Source organism: Gastrolobium bilobum, unplaced genomic scaffold, assembly GCF_033153095.1.
Source record: "Gastrolobium bilobum isolate Gb01-03AN ecotype WA unplaced genomic scaffold, APGP_CSIRO_Gbil_v1 utg15862, whole genome shotgun sequence".
Lineage (NCBI taxonomy): Eukaryota > Viridiplantae > Streptophyta > Magnoliopsida > Fabales > Fabaceae > Gastrolobium > Gastrolobium bilobum.
In genome coordinates, this window is record NW_026897899.1 from 355 (window position 1) to 23,942 (window position 23,588).

General features: G+C 36.6%; 4 protein-coding genes across 5 annotated transcripts; 2 read left to right on the forward strand and 2 right to left on the reverse strand.

The window, feature by feature from the left end:
* Nucleotides 1-342: 342 nt before the first annotated feature.
* LOC133311292 (uncharacterized) lies at nt 343-2,751 on the reverse strand. The gene is made up of 3 exons (XM_061512319.1): nt 2,245-2,751; nt 1,264-1,554; nt 343-1,119 (listed from the first exon to the last, which is right to left on the reverse strand). Exons 1-3 carry the CDS (start codon nt 2,749-2,751, stop codon nt 343-345), a joined length of 1,575 nt encoding a protein of 524 aa, XP_061368303.1.
* Nucleotides 2,752-5,090: 2,339 nt separating this feature from the next.
* LOC133311294 (uncharacterized) lies at nt 5,091-8,380 on the forward strand. 2 transcript variants are annotated; one of them, XM_061512321.1, is made up of 4 exons: nt 5,091-5,421; nt 5,532-5,685; nt 5,781-5,992; nt 6,721-8,380. In XM_061512321.1, exons 1-4 carry the CDS (start codon nt 5,230-5,232, stop codon nt 7,867-7,869), a joined length of 1,707 nt encoding a protein of 568 aa, XP_061368305.1. In that variant the 5' UTR covers nt 5,091-5,229; the 3' UTR covers nt 7,870-8,380. The 2 variants fall into 2 exon arrangements, with proteins under 2 accessions (XP_061368305.1, XP_061368306.1); XM_061512322.1 differs by having other exon boundaries at nt 5,532-5,637.
* A 92-nt stretch (nt 8,381-8,472) lies between these two features.
* LOC133311295 (NAD(P)H-quinone oxidoreductase subunit O, chloroplastic) lies at nt 8,473-10,147 on the reverse strand. Its single transcript, XM_061512323.1, has 6 exons — nt 9,885-10,147; nt 9,735-9,790; nt 9,554-9,619; nt 9,418-9,459; nt 9,074-9,133; nt 8,473-8,804 (listed from the first exon to the last, which is right to left on the reverse strand). The coding sequence occupies exons 1-6, from the start codon at nt 10,099-10,101 to the stop codon at nt 8,775-8,777; spliced, it is 471 nt and encodes a 156-aa protein (XP_061368307.1). The 5' UTR covers nt 10,102-10,147; the 3' UTR covers nt 8,473-8,774.
* Nucleotides 10,148-10,411: 264 nt separating this feature from the next.
* On the forward strand, nt 10,412-13,964 carry LOC133311297 (ABC transporter I family member 10). The gene is made up of 6 exons (XM_061512324.1): nt 10,412-10,583; nt 10,699-10,870; nt 10,966-11,052; nt 12,525-12,650; nt 12,734-12,856; nt 13,494-13,964. The coding sequence occupies exons 1-6, from the start codon at nt 10,504-10,506 to the stop codon at nt 13,701-13,703; spliced, it is 798 nt and encodes a 265-aa protein (XP_061368308.1). The 5' UTR covers nt 10,412-10,503; the 3' UTR covers nt 13,704-13,964.
* Nucleotides 13,965-23,588: the final 9,624 nt, after the last annotated feature.

Below are 23,588 nucleotides of genomic sequence, written 5' to 3' on the forward strand. Positions count from 1 at the left end.
ATCAATGACAGCAATTCCAAACTAGTAATGACATAAGAGATTTAGTAATCCATAAAGCATATTTCATTGATATCATGACTGTGTACTTACAATTGGCACTGACATAATAAACCATTAAGTAGGAACACTATGTATTCCCAAAAAACAAAGTGTTCATACTTAATGTGGCCATAACCAGAGGCATACAAAAAAAAGTCATTGGTGAATAATTTAAACAGGGCCAAAACCAATGTAAACCAAAAAAACTTGCCTAATTACAATTCCAAGCTAATGGCCTAATAACAAAAAAAATGCCTCCTAAGACATTCGAACTGGCCTAATGTCAGTGATTACAATTCATGTTCAGCTATGTGGGGCTGGCCTAGGTGGCCTGAGTCCTGGTGTAGTCATGAAGCTCATGAATCTGGCTCTGGTGCCACTGCTAGCTGCAGCTGCTGTCTCACTGGTCACTGCCTCAGCAGGATTGCATGGTGGTGGGCTGCTGGCTCTTGGTTCAGCTGCATTTGGTGCATGCTGGCTGCTTGTCTCTGGTGGAGGGCCCTGACCCATGCTGATGAGGATCTCTTCAACTGACCTTAACTGGCCAACTTCAACATTAACCGGTTTAGTTTTTTTCTTTGATCCACCAGCAGGTACCTTACATGTCTTGGCATAATGACCAGTCTGACCACACTTGGAGCATTGAACTGTGTAAGTCTTCTTAAGCTTCTTGTTGGTCTTCATAAGCTCTTCAGTTGGATCCTTCTTGCGATGCTTTTTTGGACGTCCAATAGGCCTTTTCAAGTGTGGAGGAAGTGGTTTTGGGGCATCACAAGTTGGCCAATATTGTTGGGAATTGACTGGGTTCAGAGTGTGTTCATAAGTGGCATGCAAAGCATCCACTGTTAGCCATTGGTGAACATGATTTTCCACAGGTTCATTCTTGTGTGCAATGGCAGCAATGACATGTTCACAAGGCAATCCAGTCAGCTGCCACACATTACAGCTGCAAGTTTGCTGAGTTAAATTCACCCCAACACGTTGACCCTTTCCAGAAACTTCATACAGATCTTGGACCAAGTTTCCAGTCCATGTTGGTGTCCAAGAATTTCTTGCAACCTTCAACTGGTCCAGCTTCTTCTGTTATGCCGGTGCTATCTTACCCCTAAAGGTTTGTAGAATCCTCTTGTGTGCTGCCATCCTTCGCATTATGTAGCACCTCAATTCCTCACACAATGTCATTATAGGTTTGTCCCTATAATTGACAATCTTTGCATTCCACACCTCAGCCATATTATTCGTGATGTTGTCACATTTAGGCCAGTGACTGTAATAGGCTTTAACCCATGCTGAAGGGTGTATATTGTCAAGATACTTCCAAGCTGGTTCATTTAGAGTCTTCAACCTTTGCATTACCTTCTCAAATTGGGGAACAATGGTGCATCTAGCACATTCCCATACAATTCCTCTTGTCTCTTTATCCTTCCATTGCTTGATGAAGTTCTTCCATACATGTTGTACACAGAACCTGTGGTGTGAACCTGGCATAATTTCCTTTAAGGCTGGGACAAGTCCCTGTATGTGAATGACAGTGAATAAAAATTAAAATACAATCTCAAATCAGCATGAATAATATTAGCATGTATAAGGGGAATTTACAGTGCTGGATTTTTAGGTGACCATATTAAAAGAACTGTTGTAGGGACCAATTTGTACCCCCGATAATATTGTTAGGGACCAAAATGGTCCCTTATGTTAAATAACAAGGACTAAAATGGACCTCGATGATATTTATGGGGGACTAGTTAAGGTTATTAAACATCATTAGATAAGGCAAACACAACACACATACCACATGATTTCAGAAACCAGATACTGCATGACATTGGCAGCAACAGACATGAAAAAATTGTAAACAATCCACATTATTCAATAAGATCCATGACAGCAATGGTAATGGCAGAAGCTTGCTTGCAAATATTCATTAACAGCAAGGCAATGACAACAACACATAACACACATACCAGAACACACATACGAAGGACAGCAAACAGAATACTACATGGTCATCAATGACAGCAACCAGAACAAACAGGACAAACTTGGCAATCCAAAATATTCATTAACATCATCAAACAGAATTACTAAGGACAGCTTCATCAACAACAGGACTATGACAAAATATTCATTAACAACCAAAATACAATTAAGTATGACAATTCTATATGAAATAAATAATTGGAAGCACAACCAAAAAAACCTTACCTTCTGTTGATCCGAGATGAAGTTCCAACCAAATACTGCATTGTCCCCTAAATCTTCCTGTAATAATGTCAGAAACCACTTCCAATTGTCCTTCGTCTCACTATCAACCACGACATATGCAATCACATAAAATTGTTTGTTTGCATCTTCACCCACAGCACTCAATAATTGACCTCCATAATAGCCCTTCAGAAAGCATCCATCCAACCCAATTAAGGGCCTGCATCCAGCTTTGAATCCCTTCTTACAAGCATCAAGGCAGATGTACATTCTGTCAAATATTGGCAATGCTTGTGGAATAGGTTGGGGGGTGACTTGCAATTTGCAACTGGAGCCAGGGTTGCTCCTCAATAGTTCTGACAAATATTCCCTTAATCTTCCATATTGCTCCTTTTCACAACCTTCAATGGTCCCCTTTGCTTTTTTCAAAGCCTTACTTACTTTCTTCAGATCCAAATGCACATTGTATTCCTCCTTCATGTGCTCAAATGCCTCTGTCCTTGTCATCTTGGGTTGTGTTACTATTCTCTGCTCCAATTTCTTGGCCACTCAATCTCTTGTAGCCCTTTTATTCTTGAAGACTCTACAACATGTATGAGTCTCTTTAAAAGTCTTAACTTGGAATGTGCTTTGCTTACTGTTCCAGGCACAATACACCATCCATTCACAGTCTTCTACACTGCATTTGGCCCTTACTCTCACCTTGTCATTCTTAACCCATACGAAGTTCCTACCAAGACTGATATTGTAATCTTTTACTGCACCCTTAAATTGGTCCAGATTCATAAACTCCATACCAAGTTCTAAATAGACATGCCCAAAAGAAGCTTGCTCATTGAACTTTGGAATAACAGGTCTAACATTCTCATCATCATCACTTGAAGGAGGAGTCCTCAACTCCTCGGACAGATAGGTATACCCTTCTTCCTCAAATGACATCATGGCTTCCTCTTCATCAACTTCTTCAGATTCAGAGTCTTGTATTGGGGCATCCTTCTTGACTGCCTTCCTCCTTGGGGTCTGTTTTGCAGGCCTTTCTTTCTCTACAATTGGCACTGACATATCATCATCATCATCTTCTGAATCATCCTCAACACCAGGTGGGGGAGGCTTGTAAACCTCATCCTCTGCACTCTCATATGAATCTGAGTGTGAGGTAGCATGGTCATCATCTGCATTGTCTTCTTCAGACCCATCATCTGCACTGTCTTCATCATGGTCCGAATTGATCCCATCATCACCTTCTGCATTCAGGTCATCAGCAGCCCGTGCATGGTCTTCATCCAAATTCATCCCATCATCACCTTGTGCACCAAGGTCATCAGCAGCCTGTGCATGGTCTTCATTTTCTTTGACCCCAACATCACCTTGTGCACAACCTTCATGTGAACCGACCCCATCATCAACCTTTTCATGGTCGTCATTATGTGCTGAATTAATGATATTATCCTCTTCACTGTCATGTGTAGGTGAAGCAAACTGGGGAATTGAGATGCAGCCCTCAAAGTAGACATGTATCTCATTGCCATTCCCTAAAGCAGCCTCACACATAGCACACACATCTGAATCTGTACTAAGAGGTCTCAGCCCCAGATCCAAATCGGGTACCCCAGGCTGTAGCCACATCATCCTCTTGTATTTTTCATACCCATATTGCTTAAACAGGGTGTCAAGGTCACGAATATTGCAGTAGTCAATGTCCATCTCCGGCAATGAGTCCACCCTTCCATATATATAGGTCATCACTCCATCTTCATCTCTGATAAACATACCACCGTGATGATAGACAATAACTATGTATTCGGACATCTGTCAAAACCAAAAAACCAATCCTATCATTAAACCATGAAGCCACAGACTTTGAAAGTGTTAAACAATACAAAGCAATAAAAAAGCAACCTTTTTTATGGATGCAGACATGTATTCCAACGATTAACATGGGGTTTTTAAATATTTTTAAATGGGTCAACCATGGCAGGGACCACACCACCTGGTTGTTACTTTCTTTTAAAACAAAACCCTAAATGGAAACATGGACCACAAAGTTCCACTTCGTGCAGACAAAAACAAGCATTAAACAAAGGGGAACGACATGGGGACCACAAACATTAAACAAAGGATGACAAACAACAATATAAAAAAGTTTCAACTTATAAATACTCATACCTTTTTCAACGGAATGCTCAGCCTCACAAAGTATCCAAATATGGCCCTTATTTCTTCCACTGGTTCCCTTCGATTCTGGAAAAAGTTGGCAATATTCTGAACGCAAGCACCAGGGTTTAATGGACGGTCTTCTTCCTTCCTTCTCAACGATGAAGTGTCGATGTTAGAAGAGCGGGAACAAGTAAAGTGTCCAACGGTTAGGTGAGGGGCAAAATTGGGTTTTTGAAAAAAGGGTTGTCCAAGTGGCTGAGTTTGTACCAAATGACGTCGTCCAACCACTCCACGTGGGCAACCGCATGTCACTTAACGTGACACATCAGCACCGTCACTCACTCCGTCAATTTTCATTTGACAGAAGGACTAACGTGGGACCTGTTTGACATTGTTGGGGACTTTTTTTTGAGTTTATTTTTCTTAGGGACTAATTTGGCCACCGCATTTTTTGTCAAGGACCAATTTGGGTCTTTACTCTATTTATAATAACATTAATTGATTGTTATAATATCTTACCGATTCCCGGAAGCCTACAAAGCCCAATTTGTCTCCGACAAATAGCCGCTTGTTGCTCCGCAACAGCCGTAGAAGGTTCTCCACGTCACACACGCTTATTCGTCATTACACAAAATTTGCGATGCACAGAATCATTACCAAAAGTTTCTAAAACCAGAACGAGTTTGAACTTTGGAGTTTTCTTTCCCTCCATGGCGGTGAGAGGAATTTGTATTCGTCAATTTCGTTCGTTAATTGATTCAATCCCTAACCAAAACCACATTTCGGGGTTGATGATGATAACGATAGTTAAGAGTAAGAGAAGAGAAGATGCCGATCGAAATGCCGAAGGGACTACCTTTCTCGGTGGACACATGGAGTCCATCATCGAAGAGTACTAAGAGGCACCATTTCCTCACACATGCCCACAAAGACCATTCCTCTTCCATCACTTCCCATTCTTCTTTCCCAATTTACTCTACACTTCTCACCAAAACCCTAATCCTTCAACAATTCCCCCAGGTCTATTCGACTCTCTTATTTTTCTTTTCTTTCATTTTTCGCCCCTTCTCATGCGTCTCAATCTCGATAGCTTCTTCTTCTTGTTGTTGTTGTTGTTGTTGTTGTTGCAGCTTGATGCTTCCTTGTTTCTGGGAATTGAGGTTGGTCAATCCTTGATCATCGATGATCCTGCTGGGGACTTCACTGTCACCGCTTTCGACGCCAATCACTGCCCTGGTATTTTTTCATTAGTTATAATTTATTTCAATGAATTATTCAATTTTTGTTAATATATTCTGTGTTTAATTGGATTTATTTATGAGGACAAAGATTCATTCGTTCTCTTTTGTTTGGAATGCATTTTGTTTTATATTCTTCAGGGGCTGTGATGTTCTTGTTTGAAGGCAAATTTGGTGACATTCTGCACACAGGAGATTGCAGGCTCACTCCTGAGTGTCTGAACAACTTACCTTATAAGTTTGTTGGGAAGAAGGGAAAAAAGCCACGCTGTCCTCTTGATTGTGTTTTCTTGGATTGTACTTTTGGTAATTTCTCTCAGGGGATGCCTAGCAAGCAATCCTCTATTCAACAGGTCAGGTACCTTTTTCCCTCTTTTTCACTTACATAAAGCACACCCTAAAGCCCCTTAACCTTTTTTCTGTTGTGTTTAATTTGCACTAGAAGGAAATGTGTGATTTAGGTACTGACCTTGGTTGTTTATATTGTCCTGGGGATAAGCTGGTTACTTGTGTAAAGCTTGAGCTAAATATTCCTTCCTCGGTATAAAAATAGTATTAACTTAATAAGCTCTTGATATGCGATTGTAAATATTCATTTGGCATGCTTTATGGAAGCAGAACTCGTTGAAGAATGTTTAATGATTAGTATCTTATTGTGAGCTCAACATTGTATTTTAAGGACATGATTTTTATCTGAGTATCTTGAATAGCTTACGTGTTCGTTGTATGACAATGTATGTTATGGGCATTTTGTATATATAACAGTTAGGTATAAATAACAATATCATTTAATTCCCAGCTTCATATTTAACGCTTTCAACCTGAACTATTTCCAGTTGCCAATACACATTTTTATGTATGTGTGTTGAAACTTGAATAACAGATGGGTTCTTTAACCCCAGCCTACTACATTTATACTTTTACTTGTAGCAGTTCCAAACTTTCGATGTATCAAGGTTCATATTGCTGAGTTTTTTTTTATTATTATTAATAAATTGAATCCATCATTCTGCAATATCATTAATCTTTATGAATACCGATAATTCCATCTCAAAGTTCAGCTTATGTAACTATGAAGCAGGTTGTTAATTGTATATGGAAGCATCCTGATGCATCAACAGTGTATCTAACCTGCGATGTGCTGGGTCAGGAAGAGATCCTTGTTAATGTGTCCCAAACATTTGGATCCAAGGTATATGTTGATAAAGCCAAAAATCTAGAATGTTACAAGAACCTAGCACTTACCGTGCCTGAAATCCTTTGTGAAGATCCATCTTCTCGTTTCCATTTGTTTGATGGATCTCCAAGACTATATGAAAGAGCACAAGCGAAGCTGGTTGAGGCCAAGGCAACTCTCCAACCTCAGCCTCTCATTGTCCGTCCTTCTGCACAGTGGTATGCTTGTGAAGAAGAGTTCTCAGATATTAAAAACACTAGAAAAAAGAGGATGAATGAAGCAATTAAGGATCCGTTTGGTGTTTGGCATGTCTGTTACTCAATGCACTCATCCAAGGAAGAATTGGAATGGGCACTTCAACTTCTTGCACCTAGGTGGGTTGTTTCAACAACCCCTAGCAGCTGCAGGGCTATGGAGCTGGATTATGTTAAGAAACACTGTTTTAACACTAAATTAGCACTCAATAACTCTATGTGGAAGCTTCTGGATATGACTGCGGAAACTTCTGATGATGTTGATGCATTGGTCAAATCTGTAAGCTGTTATCCTGTGCTTGAAGGTACCCCTCAGTCTTGTGCACAAACTAAATCACCAGTCAAACAGTCCACGGACGCTAAAGCAACAGAAGAATTGTCTCTTCCAGGCAAAAGCTTTCCTGTCACATTATTTGGAAGAGCAAGGCTCAGTCTCCAAGATGTTGGTTTTTCTCGAGGAGGGTGTAATATTTTGCCTGTTGATGTCCCTCCTCAAACGGTTTCGAGTGATGGGCGACAAGAATTCTTGGACTTCGTGGAGGATACTGAAGTGAAATGCGAGAGGTCACCCGAAGGAAAGGAAGATTTACATATAGTGAAGAAGTATCAGCAATCTGAGGTTCAGGAAGACACAAGAGTTCATAAGAGTGCCTCTTATTTAAATGTTGGATCTTCAGGTTTGAGTGAAAGTGTCAGAAAGTTGTACAGGTCAATGAATGTTCCTGTGCCGCAACCTCTTCCTTCCTTAGTGGATCTTATGAATTCCAATAAACGTGCCAAGAGGGGATTTGATTATTAATCTTGCTTTTCTTCAGTTAGATTTGATTCTTAAGATTTTACAAGAATTTATTTTACCTTACTCTTTTTCAAACTACCATCTATGTTGCAAGAGTATTTGACAAGCAGCAGCAATGTGGAAGGGAAGAATTTGCAGAAGCACTGTAGAAGTGTTGCCAACTGTAACAAGTTATAGTCGTTCTTTTCTCTTTGAATAAGAGATGCATCAAAAGATGCTTCATACGAAGGAATTAGAATGTTGAAGAGCTCTATGGTATTATGGCAATTCAAATAATTGTTTCTAAAGTACTGCATATAAACACCAGGTTGAGGCCTGACAGAGCAGCGAAGTCAAATGGCAAGCTTTAAAAGCCATAGAAGCGGTCCGTAGCTAAACTCAGCATTGTTGTATTTCTGCTTTCTTTCTTGATTAACTGTCGCATGGTTCAGGTGCTTCAATGAATCAATTGTGCAATTTGAGTGAAGAGATTCATTCTACTGTTTTGACATGGACAATAAGCTGTATTGCAGCAATCAGTACTAACAAAAACATTTTGTTTTACTGCTTTTCTTTACCTAATGTGCAAATGAAGTGTATTTGCATATTGATTTTCATACGTAATATCATCAATTTGTTGATAATTTCTCTTGCAGTGTATCAGAGTTTTGACCTTATATTTATTAAAAATAGTGAAGCACAAATACAATGATAGTCATCACCGAAAAACTTATGCTGGGTGGCAGTAATGATTGTCCCAAATCATTGACATGAGCCATTTGAAGTGATCACACGCAGCTAGACTAAAAATGGGGTAGAGTCTGAGATGGTGTTTCAAACCAAGCTTTGAATCATACTCTCATACAGACATCAGAAAAAAATAATGTATTATTTATCTATTTAGCATAGTTCTCTGCCCCAACTGGATGTCATAGCCTCTCATAATTGAGCTTCTCTGACTGCAAGGGAAAAAGAAAGGAGGTAACTTTGACACTTCAAAAGCAGCTAAAATGAAAAGAAACGAGTCATATATTTGTAGAGAAAGATGGCCAATTTACGTCAGATTTCAGTTACAATTGGACCAGGCAAGGCAATCATCTGCTACTTAGCAGAAGGGCGTTATCAATGTTTTGTTAGATACAAAATAACCAGTCACAAGTCCGAAAGTTCAATTAAACAAATGGATACTATTAGACAGTAGTAGCCATCGGAACAAGTTAAATTGTACCTTGATAAGCATGTATGTAGGAAGCCAAGCTGGAGCAGTGGGGACCCCTACCCAGGCAACCTATCAATTAAGCAAGGGTTTTGGTCAGAATAAAACATTAAAATTGTAACAATTCACAATTTTTTCCATAATTCGAATTAAGTACAAAATATTTCATGCCATTAGTTGCTTTTGGTTTAGCTTTGCTTGACCTACATAACATCATTGGCATTATAAAAAGATGTAGATTTGACTACTGTATTTATAAGAAAAACATTGGACTGACTCTTTCTTTCTTTTCTTTTTAACAAAAAATAAAATCAGTATTAGATGAATCCAGAATGAGAGAGATGTAAGTTACTTACCAGTGCATGCTCTCCTGTATCAAATATACGCATATCCAGGACCTAGAAGAGTTACATGCTTTCAGTTACATAAAATGTGATGACACAGAACAGAGCTGCTGCATGCGAAACTAGTTTGACATATTTTGTTATTTACCTCACCACGGTCTTCATAGATGTAATCTAATCCTTTATAATAAGGTGGGTGCCCAACAGAAAGATACTGTTACAGTAATCTCGCACATGTCAGTGTTCCCAGTTCAAATCATTATAATTGAAACGAAAATAAATCCCAAGGAATATGTGAAATGGGAGTACAAAATTCGTTCCTTTCTTACATTAATGCTATTGAGATATTTCTCCTTGTCCACCCTCACAATCTGACCTTTCTTCACTGTCCATAAAAAAAAATAAAAAATAAAGATCAAATGGAACTTTTAGTCTCTTAAATGAAAAGAAAAGTTCTGATCAATAATTATTTGACTCACTGGAATAGACAGGTTTCTTTGGAGTCTTAGGAGCAGCACTTGCAGACTGAGCATTAGGGGAGCCTTCACTCTTAGTTTGTGGAGTGTCTGGTTCTTCACCACCTTGTACTGCACGAATCAATGGGAAATGAACATGTTTTTTTCTCAAAGCTTGTGGGGTGTGAGAAAGACGAGGGAAAGAGATGTTGTAGAGAGTTAAAGAGAACGCCATGAACATGAATTGAGACACCGTGTTCACTGTCACATATATTTATTACATACACTAAAGATAAGAAGATGACACTCCTCGCTCATTCAAAGCATGCCATGTCATCAAGAAGAATACAAATGTCCATTCAGTACCTACAAGAATTTTATAAAAAGAGAGAGAAGAAAAGCTATGTATTAATATATGTATTTATTTATTTATTTATTTTAAGTAAAAGTGATATTTGAATCATGCACTGCACGTAAAATGCACGGGAGGTTTTTTTTTGTTATTTTGCACAGGAGCTTTTACATCTATATATCCTATCAATTGTCAAAGTTTCTTATAACAAACTATGAGGTGGTAACGCTAATAAAACAAATAATAAAAAGAAGAAATTTCTACATATTAAAAAATACATATATTAATACTATGAATCTCCCTTGTCTTGCTCGCTTCCCTGAGCGTGTTGTCCCTCCTGTTTATACTAAAGTTTCCACCACAGCCATCAGGTTCACCTTAAGTTTTTATTATTATTTATTTATTTTAACTTTTCAGTTAGGCATTTTCTCAAACAGTTTTGGCTCAAGTCTTAGCTTTTTTTTTTCCTTGTGTTGGGGTTTTCAGGAGCAATAGAGTCGAGAATATTGCAATTGAAGGCCATAATCTGAATTTTTCATTCACCACAAGGCAAGCAAAGGCTGTGCCAGTTCTTCGGGATTGTTCACTTCGCATTCCCACTGGCCAGTTCTGGATGCTTCTTGGACCCAATGGGTGTGGAAAATCTACTCTCTTGAAGGTACTATGAGAGACACTGTTACATTGTGTGAGTGAAAGTAAGAGTTCTTGTTTTCTAGTAATATCTTGCTGTGTAAACATGAGCGGTATGTGCAGATTTTGGCTGGTCTCTTGAGTCCAACTTCGGGAACAGTGTCTGTGAATGAGCCTAAAAGTTTTGTTTTCCAGAATCCAGATCATCAGGTTCTTTCTTTGTTTGAAATATTATTTTTTTAGTGCTACTTGATTCATCGCTATCATTTGATGAGAGTTTACAAAATTTAAATTCAGAGATAGGGACCTCAGAAAATATAAGCCAAGTTAATGTGAGGAGAAAAAGAAATTTCAAGTTTTAATATTCAGTTATCTTGCTTCCGTTACTATGCTGTATGTAGACTCTATTTGTAAAGAGCTTCTAAAATGTAGTTAAAAAAAAAAACACCACTCCCCATTAGAACTAAGGAGGATGGGGTGAGGTCAATCCTTGTACGTAGCCTTACTCTTATATATTTGTGAAAAAGGCTGTTTCCGGATTCGAACACGTGACCTTTCGTCACAAAAGAACAGCTTTATCATTACTCTAGGTTTGCCCTCTTACTTCTAAAATATAGCTATTTGATAAAAAAAAATTGATATAAAAGTTCATTTTTTATACCATATTTTTTGTGATGGAAGAATAAGTTAATGCTGCAACGTCTCATACTCAATTTTTCGAGCAAATTTTGAGGCATTTTCCAATCTTTCCGTATACCTTTTTTTTTTCTGAAAAAAAAAAAAAATTTCTTGAAAACATTCCCATCAGCTGTCACTATTTCCATAGATCTTGCTGCCATTGCCACTGTCCTGACTACAACTAGTATCCTGTTAGCAATCTAGATTTGAGATTTGATATTTGATTATTGTTGCTTGATTTTCTTAAATTGTTTGTTCTGTATAAGCATGCCTTCTTTTACCTTTGCATCTCAAAGGGTAACAAGTGATGCTTAGCTTTTCGATTCTGTTTTTTGTTGTTAACAATGATGTTTAGGTTTGGATAGACTATACACACTTTTAAGAAATATTTAGTTGAAAAGTTACTATGTAAGCTGAGCGAACCAAAGTATCAATAAAGAGGCCTCTGTAAAGGATTTTTTTTTTTTTTTTAAGCCAAGCACAACATACTGCATGTTTAAGTTTTGTGGATTCCTATGCAAAGGAAAATATGATCTACCTTGTCCTATAATCTCTTCTTTCCAATTCTATATTTAAATGTAGTGAGAAGGCAAAAGAGGGAGGACTATTTTTTGTTTAATGCATGCCATGTTGTCAGATCTTCTCCATATTTTTCCTTCTACAGTTTTCCTTCATGTCAGAGCATGATCTATTCACTCACTCTAATGAATAACTAGAGTTTTGTTGGCAATAGTGCTTTCTTATGAATTTGATCATTTTATTACTTATCTTTCTAAAATATACTTAAATCTAATCTCCATTTAAATATTTTCTTAATGTTTGCAGTTTGGATACAACTATTGCAATAAAATAAAATTTGTTCACAAAATATGAAAGTAAAAACTTGATTTTGTTATCAATCTATAACCACTGAAAAAGATCCACCAAAATTTTGCAGCTTGAATGTGTATGTAGGATGTATGTATAATAAGTCTGTCAAGTGTGAAGCATTACATTTGTTGCAGGTTGTGATGCCTACAGTAGATTCTGACGTTGCATTTGGTCTTGGTAAGTTTAATTTGACCAATGATGAAGTAAGATCTAGGGTGTCAAGAGCTTTGCATGCTGTAGGCTTGTCTGACTACATGAAGGTATTATGAACGATAACCTTGAACACTACAACAAATGCGTGAATTATTTAAGAAATGAACTTTTCTTTTGTTGCAATATTCAGAGATCTGTACAAGCACTTAGTGGTGGTCAGAAGCAGAGGGTTGCCATTGCTGGTGCTCTAGCAGAAGCTTGTAAAGTTCTGTTGTTGGATGAACTCACAACTTTCTTAGATGAAACTGACCAGGTGATCTATGAATTGTGATATGTGTTTTATGATGTCATGTTTATTGAAAAAGCATGAAGATTGAGATGTAGAAATGGAAGGAAGCAAGGAATTTTTACCGTCTACAAAATACTAGCTGAAATCAATGTTCTTTCTTTCTTTCTTTTGGCTTTAATGTTTCTACGGTGAATGTAGATAAGTTATAAATATTTGCTCTCAAAACGACGTTGCTTTGGGTTGAAAAATAAAAAAATTATAATAAAAAGACTATTATAACTCTGAAATAAGTTATAATTACAAAAATACCTTGATTTCTGCCTCAAAACGACGTCGTTTTGGGCTCAATGTAGTTAAGTTATCTACATTGACCGTAGAAAAAGCGAACCCTTCTTTTTTTCATTATCATTTTCTTTTTGTAGGCCTTTTATATGCTGCATGTGACATATCATATGCACACTGACAGAGAACAATGCCACTGAGGCAGTGTCTATTGTATCTTTCTTACATCTGAACATATTGGCCTTCTTATTCTAAGCATGCTATTAACATGTGACTTCACTTTTTGTGCCTACAGTTGAATCTGTTCATATTAGTATTAGATAATTTTGGTGTAAGACCAACACTTTTTGATAGATGATTTGCATTTTTTTCTTTTAAGGTCGGGGTTATCAAAGCTGTAAGGAACTCTCTGGATACCTCTGCAGAAGTTACAGCATTATGGGTCACCCATCGTTTGGAAGAACTAGAGCATGCAGATGGTGCCATTTACATGGAAGATGGGAAAGTTGTCATGCATGGTGATGCGGCAAGCATAAGGAGTTTCATTGAAGACAGGCAATCTGCCTATATTAAACAGATTAATTCTTAAAAAAAGTCTTTGTCGTTTCTAAAATTTTTTCCTGTTAGCTATTGAAATTTGAAACTAAACTTACTTGATTGGTAGGTTACATGATAGTATCTCATTTTATTTTTCTCCTTCAAAGAAAATTTCATATGAGGAGAATATTTACTTGAAAATGAAAAATTATTCCTTCCTTTCCAATAGGGAGAGTGGCTGGGTGTTGTCTCAGAGACAATAGCACCAGTTAAAAGGAAGGGGTAATTCATTCATGTATATGATGCTGAAGAGTTACTCAAATCTTATATTTTTGCTCAATGTATTCAAATCAAAGTGTTGTAACTTTTTCTGAGCAAATTATATTGATCTTGAAATTTTCTGACCGAGGGGTGTTTTTCTTTTGTTGTTTTTGAAACAAGTCATTTACCTCCAGTCATTTGAGGATCTTCGTTGAAATGTATCTATTGGAAAGGCTTTTCCTAAAAAAAAATTGAAACAAGGGAAGATTTGAAAGTATAAGCAAACTTAGGGTGAGTTTTATACAATTTAGTTCTATAATTTTTACTTTTATTAAGCTAGTAAAGTTAATGAATAGGGCCTTTAAGTTGACAAAATTTTCAGTATTTATTATTGGGAAAAGTTTAAAAACCCTTTTATGGTTTTCTTTAGAATCACTAACTATCTTATTGTTATTTTTTTTTATCATTTATCCCTTATTTTTTTTTTCTTTTTTGTAAGTCCCTTATGGTTTTTTTCCATCAATTCACCTTCTATTCTAATTACGTTAATAAATAAATTAAACTGTCTATGTTTCCCTTATAAAAGGAATTATTGTAGAGATAAAAAATTTACACTGTAATATTTATTTTACAACTTAATTTTTTTTATTTCAACGATGTTAAGAGAAAAATTACAATGAAAACTGCAAGTTATCGACTAATTTTGATCTTCTAATAAGATAATATTCACAACATTGTTAACAAGAATAAACACTTAACTTAGAACAATTATTTTTCTTCTTACAAATTTGTATATCTTTAATAAAACTGACTTGACTTGAGTTTGATAAATGTATTACTATCTTAAATTTAATAAATAAAGTTAAAGATTATTTAAATAATCAATTTATATGTAAATATATTTTCATTCTGGGTTCAAAAATTAAAATATAAAAAGAGTCAGAGATAGGTAACAGAGAAAATAAAAATGTTGGAAAAAATATTAATATATTAAGAAGTAGAATGGTCTATTGATGTATAATATTCACCAACATTACACTCAAATATATGAGTAAATATGCACAAATGAGAAGCAAATTAACCACAAATAAAACAGGAAAATCGAGAAAAAAATTCAAATAATTGAGGAGTCGATTGAGTTAAAATAAAAAGAGTTCAATTTAAATTGAATTCTACATATTCTGATGAAATTAAGGGTTTGAACATGTAATATATGTTTGATTATTTGCTTTAATATTGTAATAAATTTAACAATATATAATTTACTGTGAAGTTGGATAAAAAAAAGCATTACAATATGAAATTTCCATCTCAAGAAATTTAGAAAGATGAGTAGGAATACAATAATATAGAGTTTGGTAGTGATTCTTTTTATAGGGGCAAAATGGATAATGAACCGTTGGTATGACGTGAGAACCAAGTATGTAACCTGGATAAATATTGCGAATTTGCGATCACTACAGGGGTATCCTTCATAGAGGTGGTATAGACAAAAGCTGTGAAAGGCAATCCTAGGTGCTATGTGAAAAAAAAGGGGTGGGTGTTAAGCGAGTGTAATGGCTTTCAATGTGGACAAGGTAACGACTCATGAGGTGATCATTCGATGCCCTTCTTGTGTGATATGAGATGGTATTTATAGGCTCCACTCAGGAGGGGAGTGGGGAGGTGATGCTCTCCGTCAAGTATACCGATCGCACAAGTAATATAATGAATAAGTAGAGTATCGTCTCCACAGGGATTATAAACCAAGTACTACAATAACCAGTCCCCTTAAATTGGAAACTCGGTTGTTTTTGGTAAATTATGAATTGATGGTAAAATAAAGACAGAAATTTAAAATATAATTTTCAATTCAAATAGAAATGGTAAAGTTTGAATTTTTGAGAGAATAATAAAAAGCATTGCAGCTAAGGTACACGCACTATATGATCCCCACTTTAAACTTTGGATTGATTGACAACGTTCATTCAATTTAATAACTCAGACAAATTACCATCTAAAATAATTAGTTAAATCCCAATCCCTTGGCAATCTAACCCTTTAATTCAATTGGAATCCTAATCCCTTAGCAACCCCGCATGAAATTAAGCATTAATCACGATAAATCAAACGACTGCAACTCACACAAGTCTATCCCTAGAGCATGCATAAATTATTATCCCCTTTCAGAATCAAAACCCCAATATTCCTATTGCGAGCCCTAATTCCCAAATTATTATCCCCTATTAGGTTGATCAAGTCTAACAGAAATAATATCAATACGCACAGAGTAAAAATAAAATATATTAAAATAAACGAGCGAAATAATCAATCCATCGCAAAAAGGGTTCACATAGGATTTGTGACCCTAACTACAATAAAAAGAAACTAGCCAACTATTATCATGGCTGACATAAAATTAAATAAGATAAAGATAAAGAGTATAATTACAAAAAGAAGACTAAGAACAATCCTCCGTTCCTTTCCTCCTTCTGCAATCCTTGTTTTCTTTCTCCCTGCCGTCGAAAAGTGCCTTCTTTCTGTCAGCAACGTCGTTTTTATATCCCCAGCTCGTCTTTCCGAAAATACCCTTCAGAAAACACGGTGTATCTTTCCCGCGAACTGGCGCCAGTTGGCGCTGGTGTGGCGCCAGTCAGTGCCATGCCTCTGTCCAAATTGAAAAACCGCTTGTATAGTGGCGCCACTTGGCTCCATTTTGGCGCTAAGTTGCACCATGCTTTTGTAGGAAAACTTAGATTTATGCGGAAGCGGTTTAGGACCTAGTACATTGGTATGCTTACCGAATCATCCTTGTTTCACAATTACCTCTCGGTGCGCAGGTCTCGTGTAGAATCTTCCCTTGTAGGATTCCTCTTCACGAACAGCTCACCTCAGCGCCGCAGCACGAACAACCTCCTTGAAGCTGGACTGTGGCAGATCTTCCAAACTATCTCTCGAGGAGGAAGGGGAAGTGTGTGGGCACTGATTAGATTCAGAGCTTGCCTCTTTCTCACAAAAAAGACCTTTGAGGCTGATGACTTAAGAGGTACTATTTATATGGGTTCCAAGAAACCCTAGCTCATTGGGCTCTAGGTTCCTTGGGCTCTTCTCATACTAATAACCCATTTGGGCTTTAGTAAAAGAGCAAACCCAACAATCTCCCACTTGCTCTTTTGGATACAAACTTGAGTCGTAAAACCCAAGATCATGTAACCCATAAGTCATCATCTGTCCGAAAAATACCCCATCCCTTGTCTCAAGCTAGCTTGGGGATCTACCATCTGTTATTAATCAAGGCTCCTGATAATCAACGAATGATTATCTAATTCGGTGCTACTCCACTAAAAGCCCGAACTTGAACTCCAAGATTAACAACACTTATAACATGAATATGCATCGCCCCTTTGTAGAATGTCTATAATTGATTGACAAGTTTTCTGTAACTCAATCAATTATTTATTCCCTTGACTATGATAGTTTCTTTAATGGATTACATGCACTGGCCAGTGTCTTTAATATCCAAGTACCGAAACATATCAAGGGGACATATCCTACAAATTCCATGTTGTTTATCTCATAAATACCGATAATCAAATAATCTCACTCCCAAAATACCGAGTTATTGGCCGTCAATAGATCGAACCTCACCCGTTGGTAAATCAAAGAATGAAAACTATTTGATTACCTATTTATAATAAACTCAGGATTAAGAGCAATCACATAACTATAGTTAACTGGAGATTTGATACCTTATGACAGAAAAACAACCTTAATCAAATCTCTCCTTGATCCTTTCAATGTGAATGTTAACTCACACCAATATTTTACAATGATTCAGACAAAACCATTTCATAAAATATTGCAGCCTAAATAAAGTGCCCAACTTTATTTAACAGCTGTGAATCCATTCATCAATTGTGAGAACCTATGATCATGTCCTCTATGAACGTATCCATATGATCATATACTCCACAATTTGATCCGGACCTTTATGTTTGTAAATAGTGCGCAAAATAAATAAATAAAACCTTATTTATGAAATTCAGAAAATTATTTTATTGTTTCATTGTCTTACTCCAAGAGCACAATGAAACCAATAACTCCCACTTGCTTAATGCAAGTCTGGGATCCTCCTAAGACCCAAAGAAGTAACATGCCTCTCGAACACAAGTTCAGGCAAACTCTTAGTAACTGGGTCTGCAAGATCCACCTCTAATGCTATCTGAGTTTAGTGAAAAACTCATAGCTCGAGGTTGATTTTCTTGAGTCAATATCCACTTGAAATAACTGAATTTTTGAAAACTCAGCTTTTCAAGACTCCCAACTAGCATATAATCTCTCGTTCTCCAAAGATACTTGAGTACATGCTTAACAATAATCTAGTATTCCTCTAGGTTCAAAATGGTACTATCTCACTACTCCCACTGCGTGACAGATGTTTGGTTTAACGCCCAACATGATATGTGTGAGTCTACCTTTGCCAAAGCATAAGATATCTTGCTCATGCATTCTTCCTTCTTAGAAGTCTTTGGTCACTCCTTAGGAAGATGAATTCCACATCTGAGAATTATAATTCTTCTCTTAGAATTCTCATGTTGAATTTTGGGTTTTGTCAATGTAAGTAGCCTGAGGTGATGCCAACAACTTATTCTTCCGGTCTCATAAGAGTTTTATACCAAGAATATAATTGGCTTCCCCAGTACTTCCATACCAAAACACTAACTTAGCCAACTCTTTATGCTTGATATTACCTCCACATTGTTTCTAATAAGGAGCATATCATCTACATAAAGTACAATAAAAGCTACTGTCTTCCGTTGTATCCTTTACATACAAATACACATCATTCATCAAGGTTCTCTCAAAATCAAAATTTTGATAACCTGATCAAAACTGATGTTTCAAGACCTGGATGCTTGCTTAAGTCTATGAAATAGACTTTCACAACTTGCATACCGTGTGTTCCTACTCATTTGCTATAAACCCTTTTGGTTGTTGTATGTAGATATCCTGACATCCAACTCCCAAAATGTATTCTCATAATTGAGACTTATAGCAACTAAGAGAATCTGGATAGACTCAAGCATGGCGTCTGGCAAAAAATGCCTCCAAGCTAGCTTTGAAGGTTTTCACCTTTCTGTCCATCCTCTCTTTGCCTTTTATGTCCACATGCACCTTGTGGGTTTTACCCTTCTTGGTGTCTTTACTAGGACTGAACGGAGTTGAAATACAAGTATTTCATCTCATTGTTCATAGCCTGAGCAACACTTGATCAACAACATCTTCTAGTGCATTATCGTAACTAGTAGGATCAATGTCACTCAACAAGAAACAACTTGAGAGTTAACAAGGTTCTCTCCCACTACGAATGTACTGTACTAGACCTTGGGTATTTATAGGTAAAACAAATAGTGGGCCAAATGATGGATCTTCAATTTCTTGAGGATCCGCTTATCCTTGATATTGTTCATTTACATGTGATACTAATATTTCTACTAGTTTCACTTATATATTATCATGTTGAATTTCTAATCATGGTTCTCTTGTTTGTTCACTTAGAGATATATCTATCCCCTCTTGAACAATCAAGGGAACAGTGGATGAAGCTTCTAGAGATTCTGGAAATTCTTGATCTGAGATAAATCTCATCAAGAATAACCTAACTTAAGAGCTTATAATTTCTTATCTAGTCCTCCTTTAAGAAAATCATGTGAGTGCTCACTTAGATTATCTTGTCCTTAAGACTAAATAAGAAATCATCTCTAGTACTCTTAGGGTAGCCAAAACATATGCACTCTTCCATACAAGATTCCATCTCATTTGACTGCTGTTGTAGGACGTGTGCCATAGCACCCTAAATCCGAATATGGTTTGATCTGGGCTTACACCCTTTCCATAATTCTTTAGGTGTCTTTACAACAAATTTTGACGGAATCAAGTTAAGAAGGTACATTTCCTTCTCTTATGCATCTCCCTTGAACAACATTGACAAAGATGAATAACTGAACATGATCTTCACCAAGTCTAGAAATGTTTGATTTTCACATGCTGCAACTTCATTCAACTAACGCATTCTTAGAGTTGACAGTTACAAAAACTATCCCCTCTTAAATCAGGTAAGACCTGAACTTACCAGACAGGTAGCCAACACTTTAGTCAGACCAAAGTGTTTTTGATTTGAACACCTACATGCTTTTCTGCCTCAGACTAAACCTCTTGGAATTTCCAAAAGCTTTAGACTTATGGCGCACTTGGTTCATCTGTCCAAATCCAGAGTAAACATTCATATAATGAAGTACTCATCACCTCTTCTGGTCTGAACACTAATTGGTCCACATACATTAGTATGTACCAGTTCCAGTTGAATAGTTGCGCAAACCTTTTTGGCCCTTGTAGGATTGCTTGGCCACTTTACCTTCCAAATAGGACTAACATGTAGCTGTTAGTTAAAAGATTCTTGAACTTTCAGTATCTCTTTTAACTAAAACATATTTTCTACTTGAGATAATGTGACTCAATCACAAAGGCCAAAGTTATGTTTCATTTGAAACTTTTATTTCTTTGGTGAAAATCCTTGTTCATCATCCTTTCCATTCAACATAACAAATTTAAAAAGGTTATAGGACATAGGTAATAAAGACTATTTAAACAATGTACCAGAACAAACAAGACGAAGATGAACTTCGAAATGTAACTGAGGAATCAATTGCATTGTCAACCCATGTTTTAACCAAAACAACTAACAAAAATTGAATTCCTCTTGAAATCTAGAACAAATAAACAGTCACCCAAAACCATAGTCTTATAAATAACTTGTCTTACTGCAAATGCAGACACAAGTTCCCATTTTCAAGCTTAAAATATCTATGTCCATTGCTGACAGGTATGCCATGTTTGAACTACTTCAAAGAGTAACAAACATAATCAGTGATTCCTGAATCAATGATTCATTCACTGATCAGGCCTCAATATACCCATGTCTGGTTCTTTTCATCACCTCTGGGCAATTTTTCTTTCAGTGTCCTTTCAGTCTGCACTTGAAGAACTTGCCTTGCGGCTTCTTCATAGCAACTGGTTTGACAACTGATAACCAAGTTATTTTGTTCTTGTTACCACCCTTGGGTTTCTCTTTGGATTTAACAAGACTCTTAGCAAAGCCTTCACCGACTGCATTCTGTCTAGCAGAACTGCTAGACGCAGCAAACATGTCATTAAGAGCCTGAAGCATTTCTACTCCACTCTTAATCATGTAGACTTGCTTCTGAAAGTATTTGGAAAGACTGACAAGAACATAGCAGTGAACTACCATATCTGCCCTTTCCCAATCTGAGAAATGCATCTTAGTTTCCTAAGACGCATCCTCTGCAGGTTGCTATGGCCCTCGCATTGTCAGAACAAATTTTAGCTTCCATGTTTTAGAACAATATCAAAAAATTTGCTTTTCACTTATTCATAGTTGGTACCATCTAGAGGTTTTCGACTCAAAATCATTTCTAAGATATTTTCTGAAAAACATATAAAGCACACAATTACAAACAAATAATGCAATAAACAAACGAAGTGCAAGTAGATTCTCATAACTACTCTTGTTTATTGTTAACAATCCTTCAGTTTATCTTTACAAGGCTTACGATGGGCAAGTCACTTGTAAAAACCAAAATTGTTATTTGGGCCTTCAGTGCCATTGCCAGAGCCTCGATGGGAGGGTTAACAATTTTACCAAAGTTGAATGTAATTAACCATTGTTTAATTTCAAAATTACCCTTAGTGTCTAAGCATTGCCGACGATGGGCCGTACAATACTTTACTAAAATTTTGAAATTATTAAGATTTAATCTAGTGAAATCTGATTATCCTTATCCGATGGGGCTTCAGCGATAATCATTTCACTAATAAACCCACAAATGGAGCCCGCAGGTTTTAAAATTAATTAAATTTTAAAACCTTCACCCATTCAACATTTTTGTTTGAGAATTTTCATAAGGTCAGTCGAATTCATTGTTTAATTTCAAAATTATCTTTAATAACTTAGTATTATCGACGATGGGCCGTACAATACTTTATTAAAATTTTGAAATTATTAAGGCCCAATAAAATCCAATTATGCTAATCCGATGGGGCCTCACATGATTATTTTATTGATAGGCCCACAATGCGCCTGGAGGTTAAATTAATTTCTTAATTTAAATCTCCTCCCATAGATATTTAAGTCCAATCTAATAAAATCCAATCATGCTTATTCGATGGGACTTCACATGATTATTTTATTAATGGTCCTATAATGCGCTTGAAGGTTGAATTAATCTCTTAATTTAAATCTCCTTCCATTCAACATAAGCAACATTTTCTAATTTCCAAGAATTATTTAATTGAGAGTATCCTTTGTTTGATTTCAAAAACTATATAAGTAAGAGCGCCGATAAACGTGCACTAAGCTTAACATAATTTTGAAAGCATTAAGGTCCTGAAATCCGGTCACTTTACGTCAGCGTGTGCTCCAAACAATCATGATACATGAATGTTGTATGCAGCGTGTGTTATTCCATGACCATTTCAGAAAACCCACAAATTACTCGCAAAATAAAAGAATTCTCTTAGGAAATTTTCTCTAATTATTTTTCTAGATTTAAATCATCCAAATAGCTGACTTAATTATTAATGTAGATTGCAACAATCATAATAATTATCATTTATGAGGATAATTTGAAATCAAAATAATTTCCATAACGATTATTTGTCTTGATGTTAATTATCCAAAATTAATTAATTCAATTATTAATCTAGATTTTTAATAAAAATCATAATAATTATTAATTAATTTCTTAGGATGATTTAAAATCAAAATAATCCCATAATAACTATCATACTAGTCGCTGAAGACATAATAGCTATTATGCTCATGCAATCATACAAGTTATGCAACAATATGGCACCACCTATTCTATATGGCATGTTATCGCAATAACGCATGTTATCAATCATATAATTTATACCAATCAATAAAAGCATTAAATAATAAAATCTAATTACTTTAATCCATGGCCTTCCTATTTTAAAGAAAATAAAATAAAATAAAATAATACAACTTTGGAATTCGACTTTCGCCTAGCCCATAGTATCTGTCTCAAGCCCCTTTAGGGTTTCATGGGCCCAAAAGCCCAAAGACCCAATCCTTTGGCGAGAAACCCTACGACGCGAAAGAGAAACCCTAGCCGTCAGGTCTGCCGCGCCGTCACCCGAAGTCAAATCAAGCTGAAACTCCAGGGGAAGGACCGCCACGTATAGACGAGTGCACCGCCGCCGGAATCACCCAAAAAGGTGGCCGGACGCTCCCTCACTCTCCCATTCTTTGCCGGAGAGTGGCGGCCACTCTCAGAATATTGTGGAGGCGCGTGGGGGCGCGTGTAAACTCAGATGGCGGTACGCCACCCACCGTTGCGTTCGTCTTTCCGTCCTCTTTCCAACCATATATAGATCGCCTAATTCCGAGATCGGGAAGACCTCGAAAAGTCTCCGAAAGTTCTGACTGCGCATCTTACTCGCGGTTTCTCGATCTTGAACTTTTACAAAATATTTGAAAAATACACAGAAATTCCAAAAATAAACAAAAACAGCAAGGAGGAAACCTAATCATATGGGATTAGCCTCCTTGTTACAAATCGAGAAATACACGAGAGACCTTAACCATGGATTAAAG